Source organism: Staurois parvus, unplaced genomic scaffold (assembly GCF_062004578.1).
Source record: "Staurois parvus isolate SC_StPar_1 unplaced genomic scaffold, SC_StPar_1.0 ptg003272l, whole genome shotgun sequence".
Classification (NCBI taxonomy): domain Eukaryota; kingdom Metazoa; phylum Chordata; class Amphibia; order Anura; family Ranidae; genus Staurois; species Staurois parvus.
In genome coordinates, this window is record NW_028321068.1 from 49,397 (window position 1) to 62,703 (window position 13,307).

General features: G+C 48.9%; 1 protein-coding gene across 1 annotated transcript in view; it reads left to right on the top strand.

The window, feature by feature from the left end:
- The window catches only part of LOC149428387 (ALS2 C-terminal-like protein), a gene marked incomplete at its 3' end in the record, with an annotated part of 53,096 nt that extends 48,078 nt beyond the window's left edge, over window positions 1-5,018 (top strand). Inside the window, exons 6-8 of the mRNA XM_089667474.1 lie at window positions 1,812-1,971; window positions 2,118-2,246; window positions 4,899-5,018. Coding sequence (XP_089523600.1) covers window positions 1,812-1,971; window positions 2,118-2,246; window positions 4,899-5,018 — 409 coding nt within the window. The remainder of the gene's footprint in view (window positions 1-1,811; window positions 1,972-2,117; window positions 2,247-4,898) is intronic.
- Window positions 5,019-13,307: the final 8,289 nt, after the last annotated feature.

Genomic DNA, 13,307 nt, shown 5'->3' on the forward strand with positions numbered 1-13,307 from the left:
ATATAAATCCTGTATAATAATAATAATAATCCTGTATAATAATAATAATATAAATACTGTATAATAATAATAATACTATAAATCCTGTATAATAATAATAATAATATTATAAATCCTGTATAATAATAATAATATAAATTCTGTATTATAATAATAATAATAATAATAATATATACGTATATTATATATTTAGGATGAACGTGGCTTTCTTTTAGTTATATTGCCTTGCAAAAATGATTTTATTGCTTATTCAGGTCATAGACCAAAAAAAAAAAAAAAGAGAAAAAATTAATTTTTTTTCTATGTTGATCAATGTTAGTTTACAAAAAAAATGAGTGTTTCTGTAGATAAAATGTATCAATTTTTATTTTATAATTTTCTCTGTTTAACACGAAAATGATGATTCGGCTACAAAGCATTACAGAGCTATTTACAAATGAAATATTTTTTTATTTTCTTTTTTAACTTTTCCATTTTTTAATGCAATACTAAAAGGAATAAAATAAAAAAGTAAAGTAAAAAAACAAAACTAATAAAAATTATAAAAAGTTTCAGACAAATAGAAATTAAAAAAAAAATCAAAAGGAAAAAAATTGCTTAGGGGTGAACGAGTTCACTGAGAACTGAGACCGATTATAGTAAGATAAGGGGATAAATGGAAACACATTTTATTTTTATTTTTTTTAAATGTACTCATCAGGTTCAATATCTGAACGATGTTTATAAACAATGTTACTTTGTATCTCTATCGCCCGTCTGATCGATGTTTATAAACAATGTTACTTTGTATCTCTCTATCTCCCGCCTGATCGATGTTTATAAACAATGTTACTTTGTATCTTTCTATCTCCCATCTGATCGACGTTTATAAACAACGTTACTTTGTATCTCTCCATCTCCCGTCTGATCAATGTTTATAAACAATGTTACTTTGTATCTCTATCCCCCCTCTGATCGATGTTTATAAACAATGTTACTTTGTATCTCTCCATCTCCCGTCTGATCGATGTTTATAAACAATGTTACTTTGTATCTCTCCATCTCCCGTCTGATCGATGTTTATAAACAATGTTACTTTGTATCTCTCCATCTCCCGTCTGATCAATGTTTATAAACAATGTTACTTTGTATCTCTATCGCCCGTCTGATCGATGTTTATAAACAATGTTACTTTGTATCTCTCTATCTCCCGTCTGATCGATGTTTATAAACAATGTTACTTTGTATCTCTCCATCTCCCGTCTGATCGATGTTTATAAACAATGTTACTTTGTATCTCTATCTCCCGTCTGATCGATGTTTATAAACAATGTTACTTTGTATCTCTCTATCTCCCGTCTGATCGATGTTTATAAACAATGTTACTTTGTATCTCTCCATCTCCCGTCTGATCGATGTTTATAAACAATGTTACTTTGTATCTCTCTATCCCCCCTCTGATCGATGTTTATAAACAATGTTACTTTGTATCTCTCTATCTCCCGTCTGATCGATGTTTATAAACAATGTTACTTTGTATCTCTCCATCTCCCGTCTGATCGATGTTTATAAACAATGTTACTTTGTATCTCTCTATCTCCCCTCTGATCGATGTTTATAAACAATGTTACTTTGTATCTCTCTATCCCCCCTCTGATCGATGTTTATAAACAATGTTACTTTGTATCTCTCCATCTCCCGTCTGATCGATGTTTATAAACAATGTTACTTTGTATCTCTCCATCTCCCGTCTGATCGATGTTTATAAACAATGTTACTTTGTATCTCTATCTCCCGTCTGATCGATGTTTCTGTTCTGTTCCCCATGACAGTCACTGGAAGGCAAAAACAAAGGACATCATGCAGCTGATGAAGGAGACCTCAGAGCCCCCCCTCCATGTGCTGCTCCTGAGGGTCCTAACTGAGCCGTTCCGCCGACACATCCAGCAATACTGCTTCCAGCTGACCAAGCTGAACGAAAATCTGCAGAAGGTAATCGTCCTATATATGGCCCCCCTGCTGGTATGAAGTCATGGTGTCGCCAGTCCTGCTCACAGTCCCCATCACAGGGGGTGCCGGGAAAGGCTCATCCACAAAAAGTGTGCGGTGTTCATCATTCGTAATCAACTGTGTTTCAGGATGCCGGAGTCGCCCCTCTAAGGAAGACATTGGAAGTGTTTGTGAGCCTCCAGTCCTTCATCAGTCAGTGTCTGGATGAGGCCGCCATGACCAGGAACCTGTGGACTACGCTGTCCAAGAAACTGACCGTATGTAGGACATCATGTGATCCTTACACCACGTGGAGGAACTGCTCCACCTACTTCCCTTCCTCTCCTCTCCTCTCTTCTCCTCTTCTCTCCTCTCCTCTCCTCTCCTCTTCCCTCCCCTCCCCTCCTCTCCTCTCCTCTCCTCTCCCCTGCCCTTCCTTCCCCTCCCCTCCTCTCCTCTCCTCATCTCTCCCCTTCCCTCCCCTCCTCTCCTCTCCTCTCCTCTCTTCTCCTCTTCTCTTCTCTCCTCTCCTCTCCTCTTCCCTCCCCTCCCCTCCCCTCCTCTCCTCTCCTCATCTCTCCCCTTCCCTCCCCTCCTCTCCTCTCCTCATCTTTCCTCTCCTCTCCTCTCCTCTTCCCTCCCCTCCTCTCCCCTCCCCTCCTCTCCTCTCCTCTTCCCTCCCCTCCCCTCCTCTCCTCTCCCCTGCCCTTCCTTCCCCTCCCCTCCCCGCCTCTCCTCTCCTCTTCCCTCCCCTACCCTCCTCTCCTCTCCTCTTCCCTCCCCTCCCCTCCCTTCCTCTCCTCTTCCCTCCCCTCCCCTCCTCTCCTCTCCTCTCCTCTCCTCTCCTCTTCCTTCCCCTCCCCTCCCCTCCCCTCCCCTCCTCTCCTCTCCCCATCTCTTCCTTCCCCTCCCCTCCTCTCCTCTCCTCATCTCTCCCTTTCCCTCCCCTCCTCTCCTCTCCTCTCCTCATCTTTCCTCTCCTCTTCTATTCTCTCCTCTCCTCTTCCCTCCTCTCCTCTCCTCTTCTCTCCCCTCCCCTCCTCTCCTCTCCCCTTCCCTCCCCTCCCCTCCCCTTCTCTCCTCTCCTCTCCCCTTCCCTTCCCTCCTCTCCTCATCTTTCCTCTCCTCTCCTATTCTCTCCCCTCCTCTCCTCATCTCTCCCCTCCCCTCCTCTCTTCTCTCCTATTCTCTCCCTTCCACTCATCCCCTCCCTTCTCTTTTCCCCTCTAATCTTCTCTCCTCCCCTCCCCTCTTATTTCCCACTCTAATCTCCACTCATCTTTTCTCTTTTCTCCTCTCCTTTTATCTTTCCTCCCCTCCTCTCCTCTTCTCCTCTCTCCTCTCCTCCTCTCTTCTCTCCTCTCTCTTTTCTCCTCTCCTCTCCACTCATCCCCTCTATTCTCCTCTCTTCTCTTTTCCCCTCTAATCTTCTCTCTTCTTCTCTCTCCTCTCCTCTCCTCTTCTCTCTCCTCTCCTCTCTCCTCTTCTCTTCTCTCTCCTCTCCTCTCTTCTCTTCTCTCTCCTCTCTTCTCTTCTCCTCTCATCTTCTCTCTTTTCCTCTCCTCACCACGCATCCCTTCTCCTCCCCTCCCCTCCCCTCTCCTTTCCTCTCTTTTACCCTATAATCTCTTCTCATCTCTCTTTTCTCTCTCCTCTGTTATCTTCTCTTCAACTCTCCTCTCCTCTCCTCTTTTCTCCTCTCCTCTTTTCTCCTCTCCCCTCACCAAAACCAGGTACACCTCAGACATGGCCGCCATTCAGCAATCCCAACAGAATCACACGCTAGAGGTGTCAGTTAACAAGGGAGAGAAAAAGTGTCATCCTTTGTTGGGGTCACGGCCACATAATTCAGGTCTCATCCTTTGTTGGGGTCACGGCCACATAATTCAAGTCTCATCCTTTGTTGGGGTCACGGCCACATAATTCAAGTCTCATCCTTTGTTGGGGTCACGGCCACATAATTCAGGTCTCATCCTTTGTTGGGGTCACGGCCACATAATTCAGGTCTCATCCTTTGTTGGGGTCACGGCCACATAATTCAGGTCTCATCCTTTGTTGGGGTCACGGCCACATAATTCAGGTCTCATCCTTCGCTGGGGTCACGGCCACATAATTCAAGTCTCATTCTTTGCTGGGGTCACGGCCACATAATTCAAGTCTCATTCTTTGCTGGGGTCACAGCCACATAATTCAAGTCTCATCCTTCGCTGGGGTCACGGCCACATAATTCAAGTCTCATCCTTTGCTGGGGTCACGGCCACATAATTCAAGTCTCATCCTTCGCTGGGGTCACGGCCACATAATTCAAGTCTCATCCCTTGCTGGGGTCACAGCCACATAATTCAAGTCTTATCCTTCGCTGGGGTCACGGCCACATAATTCAGGTCTCATCCTTCGCTGGGGTCACGGCCACATAATTCAAGTCGCTTCCTTCGCTGGGGTCACGGCCACATAATTCAAGTCTCATCCCTTGCTGGGGTCACAGCCACATAATTCAAGTCTTATCCTTCGCTGGGGTCACGGCCACATAATTCAGGTCTCATCCTTCGCTGGGGTCACGGCCACATAATTCAAGTCGCTTCCTTCGCTGGGGTCACGGCCACATAATTCAAGTCTCATCCTTCGCTGGGGTCACGGCCACATAATTCAGGTCTCATCCTTCGCTGGGGTCACAGCCACATAATTCAAGTCTCATCCTTCGCTGGGGTCACGGCCACATAATTCAAGTCTCATCCCTTGCTGGGGTCACGGCCACATAATTCAAGTCTCATTCTTTGCTGGGGTCACAGCCACATAATTCAAGTCTCATCCTTCGCTGGGGTCACGGCCACATAATTCAAGTCTCATTCCTTGCTGGGGTCACAGCCACATAATTCAGCCCCCCCCCCATGTCTGACCTGTGTGATAAGATGTGGGATGTTCTCTTTCAGGCCGCTCTGTGCACACCTGACTACCGGCTACAAGAAGACAGTCGCAATGTTACGGCAACTGTGATCTCCAGCCGCTACGACAGGGTCCTACTCTTCAACGGTGACCTCGTCTTGTTGCAGGTATGTTGGCCAAGACTTAGAGGGGCCGTTGTCATCCTCTCCTCAGGTGCCAGGTTTCAGCATCTTGATTGGCTGGTGGGGCATGACTTCATGGGGGGGGGTCAGTCATCTGGGCACAGTTCACGTGTGCTGGGCATGCATGCCGTGTATCCGCAGGTCCGTGTACATTTGGTAGAAGAGGCCAGGCAGGTACGATGGTGATATTGTAGAGGAGACCCAGCGTGTCTCTTCTGTAATAAATGAGCCGATCGCAGTTTTCTGAAAGTGAAGTTTAGTTCCACCTTAAGAATTTGGACAAACAACACAAATTGTTACAAAAGACATTCATTTCTGTTATTTTGGAACATCTTATCGGCTCAACTGTGACCCAGAATATGTGAAGAACATCTATCTCTACAGACGGCACCACGAGACATTCCAAGGACAGCGAGACATTCCAGGGACGGCGGGACATTCCAGGGACGGCGGGACATTCCAGGGACGGCGGGACATTCCAGGGACGGCGGGACATTCCAAGGACGGGCAACAGCAACAAATTCTTCTGATAACATATTTCTACAAAAAGTCATTCTAACGTGTAAGAGAGACCGTTGTGGTTCAAGGCCCTACCCCCACTCCAGCCCTGCTAGAACACTGTCCCTCCTGCCATCTTGTGCCCTCCTCCATGCCAGAGGCCTCCTCATGACAGCCCCGGCCATAGACCTTTATATCCAAAGGAAGGAAAGTCCATAATTTCACTGCACCATATTATTATTATTCAGGGAATGGCAAGCGAGTCACATCGCTAGGACATACACTCCGGAGTTACTTGACATACACAGTCAATCACATAAAGTGGACAGTCCACAGTAGTCACAGGTGAAAGCATGTGCAGCCCCTCACAGCCATCTCCCTCTATTCTCTCCTCTGACCAGGGTCATCAGAATGTGTTCTCTGTGGTCACCTCCTAGTTGGGTACACCTTGTCACGATCGCGGCGTCAGACCCCAGACCTTCTCACCAAACTCGTGACCGAAGGACTAGCCGATCTAAAACCGTGATGTCACGTGCGTAACAATGCCACACCCAGCTTCACCCTGCACAATGATTTTCCAGCTAATTGGACCACAATCGACGTGCCGGCAGCCTGAGCGATTGTTACTGGGTCAGGTTAATTACGCAATTAACCCTTAACACTGCCACCACCTCCTTTTTGTACAGAGAAAGAGGAAACTCAGCGATATCAGCAATAACACTATAATGGTTGAGGTAATCGTCTGTATAACACGATCACCGCAGGCTGGTTATACAGAGGGTTAAACAAACACAGTAGCGTTCTCTTTAGAGGCAGGAATTCGTAAATTGCAATAAAGCGCTATAGAAACAGTTCAACACTTTCAGAAGGAAAGATTTATTACTAAAAGGTCAAACGGGTGCAATAAAAATATTTACAGAAAAATATGTAACTAAGATATATATATAAATATACAGAGACCAACAACTCAGCAAAGAGATATCATAGAGAGGTGAAAGGGTTAAGGTACTTGCCAAAGTCCTGGGTTAGCAGATCCAAGTTTCAGAGCGAAAGGGCACGGGTCTCCCCAGGTGGTACTGAGGTTAAAATGGGCAACGTCTTCAACTTCTCTTCTTAGGCCTGACAGCCTAATTTGTAGTTCCCCAGCAGGGGGTGTCTCTGAAGTCAAGGACCAATACCCCGTTTAGGGCATGGAGGTCTGGATGTGGACCTAAACTAAAGCCAAAATCTTTCCTAACTCATATTTTGGCTCATAACTCTTCATATGCACCAGTGACACTCCACCCGCGGGTAAATTATTATGCAGACATGTCTGAGGATTGATTAGATATGAATTATGAAATTATACACTGAACGGTACACGAGATCTCCTTTTCGGCTTTCCTATGTATTCGAGACAAGGCGAGTGACCTATCAAATTGTTTGTCTTCTCTTCTGACGATATGTCCGGTTTTTATGTAAGTCTCTCATATTCCAAGACATGAGACATAGGGGAAAAATGGATTTTTAAAAGTGTTAGCTGGTCCCGCCTTCCTTGGAATGTCTTGAACTCCAGGGATAGCTTGCCTTATCTTATACGAGGTGTTACATTTTACAGGTTCTTCAGACAGCTAGGCCCCAGCTCCCTTGGGGACTTTATAGCTCCTAGCCCCCTGCTGGGCCCTGGCCTCCTGTGGCACCCCTAACACACACACACTGGCCAAATGTCACTGTGACTCTCAGAGAGGGAAGGGGGGAAGTATGAGGGGAGAAAATGGCGATTCTCAACAAAATGGAGGCCTGTGTCAGTCTCTGGGTATACGCTGGTTACACACCTCTCTCGGGAACCGTCCAGGAAAGCAAGCTTTACACAGGGATTTCCAGGCTGGCCTTAAAGGCCTTTTGTAATCTGCCCCAGCCCCCACCTCCCTAAGGTACAGAGTGTCTACAACCGGCCTCCTGCCCTGCCCAGGTAACATGCGTGTTGGTTACATTCTCACGAGTGTGGGGCATCTGGCTTGCATGCCCGAAGTCTCACTGTGTCCCCTCCCAATCAAGCTTAAATATGGGTGCTGACATCACCTGTGGGAGGGCTGTACCTAAAAGGTATGCCCTGAAGAAGCCCCGGTCAGTGGGAGGGGCGAAACATGTAGGCGAAAGGGATCACGTCCTCCTATCCTGAGAGGTCCCCCTGGGAGACGCCATACTGCACGCCGGCCCTCATGTCCAGTCTGGATAGTATGTGCTGCCCTGGTGGGATCTATGGACATTACTACACACCCATGCATGGTCAATCAGCTACCTCAATACTGCGCTACATTGGTAGGCTGGACCTGTTGGCGCCTATCAGGTGGTCAGCCAGGATGGTCTCCGAGGAAATACTGCGTTCCAGAAGAAGCAGCGGCAGACATCGACATTGAGTGCTGGGCACACTAAGAATAATGGTCCACCTCAAGTGGGACATTGTGGTTGTCCCTCTGCTCTTTCCTCACCCAAGTGGGGGTCACCTCCGGCATTACTCATATTGGACTACATTGCTCTATTGCGGACTTTAGCCGGGTATTCATATCTACGTGGACTCTAACCATCCTTCACCAGTTCTGGCACTGCCACAGAGGGACTCTTAGGAGGACATTGTCCAGCTTTCCTAGGATAGGGGAACCAGGGGAATTGAGGGAGGATTGGGTGGTGGTGGTGGCTCCATGTGCCCTAGAGTGGGGTGGGGATCTGGCCGGGGGGTGCTGGGTTTGTGGGGGGTCTGGGGTAAGTGAGATCGGTTGGAGGTGAGGGGGGAAGGGTGGAGGGGTGGATTGGGTTGGGTACATGCATTGATATATACTCTAACCATCCTTCACCAGTTCTAGCACTGCTACAGAGGGACTCTTTGAAAGACATTGTCCAGCTTTCCTAGGATAGGGGGACCAGAGGAATTGAGGAAGGAGTGAGTGGTGGTGGTGGTTGCCTCTGGGTGCCCTAGAATGGGATGGCGATCTGGCCGAGGGGGGGTGCTGGGTGTGTGGAGGGTCTGGGGTAGGGGGGATCGTTTGGAGGTGAGGGGGGAAGGGTGGAGGGGTGGATTTTGTTGGGTACATGTATTGATATAGACTCTAACCATCCTTCACCAGTTCTGGCACTGCTACAGAGGGACTCTTTGGAGGACATTGCCCAGCTTTCCTAGAATAGGGGGACCAGGGGAATTGAGGAAGGAGTGGGTGGTGGTGGTTGACACCGGGTGCCCTAGAATGGGGTGGGGATCTGGACGGGGGGGGGGGGGTGCTGGCTGTGTGGAGGGTCTGGGGTAAGTGAGATCGGTTGGAGGTGAGGGGGGAAGGGTGGAGGGGTGGATTTTGTTGGGTACATGCATTGATATAGACTCTAACCATCCTTCACCAGTTCTAGCACTGCTACAGAGGGACTCTTTGGAGGACATTGCCCAGCTTTCCTAGGATAGGGGGACCAGGGGAATTGAGGGAGGAGTGGTGGTGGTAGCCCCCGGGTGCCCTAGAAATTGACACAAAAATGTATTTAAATTTTATTTTCTCTCTTATGAAACCCCCCCCCCCCCCCAACACATTCTTTCGTCTTGACCTTTCCAATTTCTTTTACCCCTCCCCCCCCCCAAATGACCATGTTTATGAAGGTCATTTACCTGATGATTAGATGTATCCAGTAGTATCTGTGGCCTCATGTAGATCAATCAGGTGCTGCTGAGCCTCTGAAAAACTTACCCCTGTCATTGTTCAGTGGATGTGTGCTGAACAGCCCTGACATTGATATACATGCAATATCTCCAAGATGGATCCTACATATTTTGGTTTTTAAAGGTTTGCTGTATCTCTTGTATTGATAAATCTGTATTTGTAGGCGGGTGCAGTTAGCCATTTTACCACTAGGTGGCTCTGTAGCAGAATAGTGTCACCAGGTGTTAGGCCCCTTTTGGGTGGAACCTTCCCACAAGTGAGTGATGCCTGGGGTGAGTCAGCACCTTTATATAGGCAAGGTAGGGAGGGAGCACAGTAGACTAGGTCCATGGGAGCCATACATCCCACATCTGTGTGAATGTAACCTACATATATGGGCCCTGGACAGAGCCTGAGGCTGGGTGGAGTGGACCTGTATGCAGGAGGAACCAGCTGTAGACAATCTGTCCCTTAAGGGATTGCAGTAAGCGAAACTTGTATCAAAGTCAGAGTTCAAACTTCACAAACAATCCAGCAGGAAGACACCCAACCGAGTAACTCAGAGATGTAACAGGAATGTAGAATGGAGCAGATCTTGGACATGCCGACAGTGTCTGTCTCGGAGGAATGCAACCTAGCCAGTCAGTACTAGGTGGATTCCAGGAATGATGGAGTGTCCCTATCCTTTCCCTCCTGGTTTGGAACCTTTCCTTATTGCTATTCACTGTCCCTGTTAGACGGGTGACCTGTCCATGCACTACCCACTAGCAGAAGACAGGGTCTTAAATAGACTCTGCCTGACCCAAGATGGCCACCAGAGTCACATTGGTTGACAACATCCAACTGGATAGCTTCCCCAGTGACCCAGGAAACTATAGAGGAGAATGCTCCTCCTGACTTCCTCTTCCTCTGCAATGCCGCTGCATTCAGGGGCGTATTTACCACAAGCCAAACAAGGCACTTGCCTAGGGCGGCATTTTTTATGGGGGGCACCACTGATCTGAGAGAGGCTGCAGGCTGCTTGATGGTGTATGCAGAGCCCAACTGTCGTTCCCAGGGATGTCTAGAGCTGTAAAGGTGAATGTCTTTCTCTCTGTCACCGGTTGGTGTTGGGGTTGATAGTGAAACACTCTCTTGGGTGTGGGGATGATGGGGCAGGGGTGTTGTTGGTCACTGTCAGGCTCTTTCCACGGGGGGGGAAAGGGGGTGTGGTGTTGTTCGGTGTCAGGGTCTCTACGCTGGGGAGGAGTGGCGTCCAATTTTTGTGTTGCCTAGGGCAGCATAAAACATAAATACACCACTGGCTGCAGTTGAGTGCCACCTGCAGTGGAGAAAGTGCCTACATGCTTCCCCGAAGGGCTGTCTCTTGAGAGCGATGTTCCCAGCTGGGCGGTGTCCTCCGAGTACTGATGACCCTGGAAGTGGAAGACTATAGGAAGATGGGTGTGAGGTGCTGCTTTCACTTGTGACTGCTGTAGACCGTCCACTTTAGGTGGAGGACAAGTGATTTTGGAATGCATGTCCTTGCGATGTGACTTTCTTTCCGTTCCCTGAACAACACCAGTAAAGTGCAGTGAAGCTAACTACCATGCGGCATTCCATCGTCGGGATCTAAAGGTCCACGGCGAGGAGCAGGGAACAAGATGGCGGAGGGGTTGGCCTCAGCTGGTGGAGCAGGGCTAGTGCCTTGAGCTTGGGCACCAAAACTAGTCAACCAGAAGGACCCTCTGACACATTAATACATAAAGAATTGGGAAAAAACATAACGGAGCAAAAATGTAATCCTTCCTTCAGCAGCAAAACGAAATGTTTATTGCAGAGGGACAATAGAAAGCGTCATTCCGGCTGTCATTCTGGTATGCAGAGTCCTCCATAGCAAACACACACACATGCGGTTCAAGCTGGTTCACTGCCAGTCAAGCTGCCTGGGGGGGTCAAACGATTGATCAACCTCCAGTTTCCCCGACTACTTCAGGAGGGATCATGTAAGACAAGGAAACTAGAGGCACAAAAACCCCGAAGTGTACAGACTGGCAGATATGACAACACGAGACGGAAAACCCCGTCATTCCATTCACAGGGGACGGCGTGTAATGCCGCCTCAAGTGCAAGAACAAGCTTGCAGACATTCTAAAGAGAAACGTTTTCGGTGATCGGAGCCAAGAGGACATTCCTGAGCCAACCCGATGCTGTGAATGACAGTCGCTGGTCCGGTGGTGTGAATGACAGTCGCTGGTCCGGTGGTGTGAATGACAGTCGCTGGTCCGGTGGTGTGAATGACAGTCGCTGGTCCGGTGGTGTGAATGACAGTCGCTGGTCCAATAGTGTGAATGACAGTCGCTGGTCCAATAGTGTGAATGACAGTTGATGGTCCGATATTGTGAATGACAGTCTCTGGTCTGATGGTGTGAATGACAGTCGCTGGTCCAGTGGTGTGAATGACAGTCTCTGGTCTGATGGTGTGAATGACAGTCGCTGGTCCGATGGTGTGAATGACAGTCTCTGGTCTGATGGTGTGAATGACAGTCGCTGGTCCGATGGTGTGAATGACAGTCTCTGGTCTGATGGTGTGAATGACAGTCGCTGGTCCGATGGTGTGAATGACAGTCGCTGGTCCGATGGTGTGAATAACAGTCGCTGGTCCGATGGTGTGAATGACAGTCGCTGGTCTGGAGATGTGAATGACAGTCGCTGGTCTAATAGTGTGAATGACAGTCGCTGGTCCGATGGTGTGAATGACAGTCGCTGGTCCGATGGTGTGAATGACAGTCGCTGGTCCGGTGGTGTGAATGACAGTCGCTGGCCCGATGGTGTGACTGACAGTCGCTGGTCCGATGGTGTGAATGACAGTTGCTGGTCCGGTGGTGTGAATGACAGTCGCTGGCCCGATCGTGTGAATGATAGTCTCTGGTCCGATATTGTGAATGACAGTCGCTGGTCCGGTGGTGTGAATGACAGTCGCTGGTCCGGTGGTGTGAATGACAGTCGCTGGTCCGATGGTGTGAATGACAGTCGCTGGTCCGGTGGTGTGAATGACAGTCGCTGACCCGATCGTGTGAATGATAGTCGCTGGTCCGATATTGTGAATGACAGTCTCTGGTCCGGTGGTGTGAATGACAGTCGCTGGTCCCATGGTGTGAATGACAGTCGCTGGTCCGGTGGTGTGAATGACAGTCGCTGGTCCGGTGGTGTGAATGACAGTCGCTGGTCCGGTGGTGTGAATGACAGTCGCTGGTCCGGTGGTGTGAATGACAGTCGCTGGTCCAATCGTGTGAATGATAGTCGCTGGTCCGATATTGTGAATGACAGTCTCTGGTCCGATATTGTGGATGACAGTCTCTGGTCCGGTGGTGTGAATGACAGTCGCTGGTCCCATGGTGTGAATGACAGTCGCTGGTCCGGTGGTGTGAATGACAGTTGCTGGTCCGGTGGTGTGAATGACAGTCGCTGGTCCGGTGGTGTGAATGACAGTCGCTGGTCCGGTGGTGTGAATGACAGTCGCTGGTCCAATCGTGTGAATGATAGTCGCTGGTCCGATATTGTGAATGACAGTCTCTGGTCCGATATTGTGAATGACAGTCGCTGGTCCGGTGGTGTGAATGACAGTCGCTGACCCGATCGTGTGAATGATAGTCGCTGGTCCGATATTGTGAATGACAGTCTCTGGTCCGGTGGTGTGAATGACAGTCGCTGGTCCGGTGGTGTGAATGACAGTCGCTGGTCCGGTGGTGTGAATGACAGTCGCTGGTCCGGTGGTGTGAATGACAGTCGCTGGTCCAATCGTGTGAATGATAGTCGCTGGTCCGATATTGTGAATGACAGTCTCTGGTCCGATATTGTGGATGACAGTCTCTGGTCCGGTGGTGTGAATGACAGTCGCTGGTCCCATGGTGTGAATGACAGTCGCTGGTCCGGTGGTGTGAATGACAGTCGCTGGTCCGGTGGTGTGAATGACAGTCGCTGGTCCGGATGTGTGAATGACAGTCGCTGGTCCCATGGTGTGAATGACAGTCGCTGGTCCGGTGGTGTGAATGACAGTCGCTGGTCCAATATTGTGAATGACAGTCGCTGGTCCAATGCTGTGAATGACAGTCGCTGGTCCAGTGGTGTGAATGAC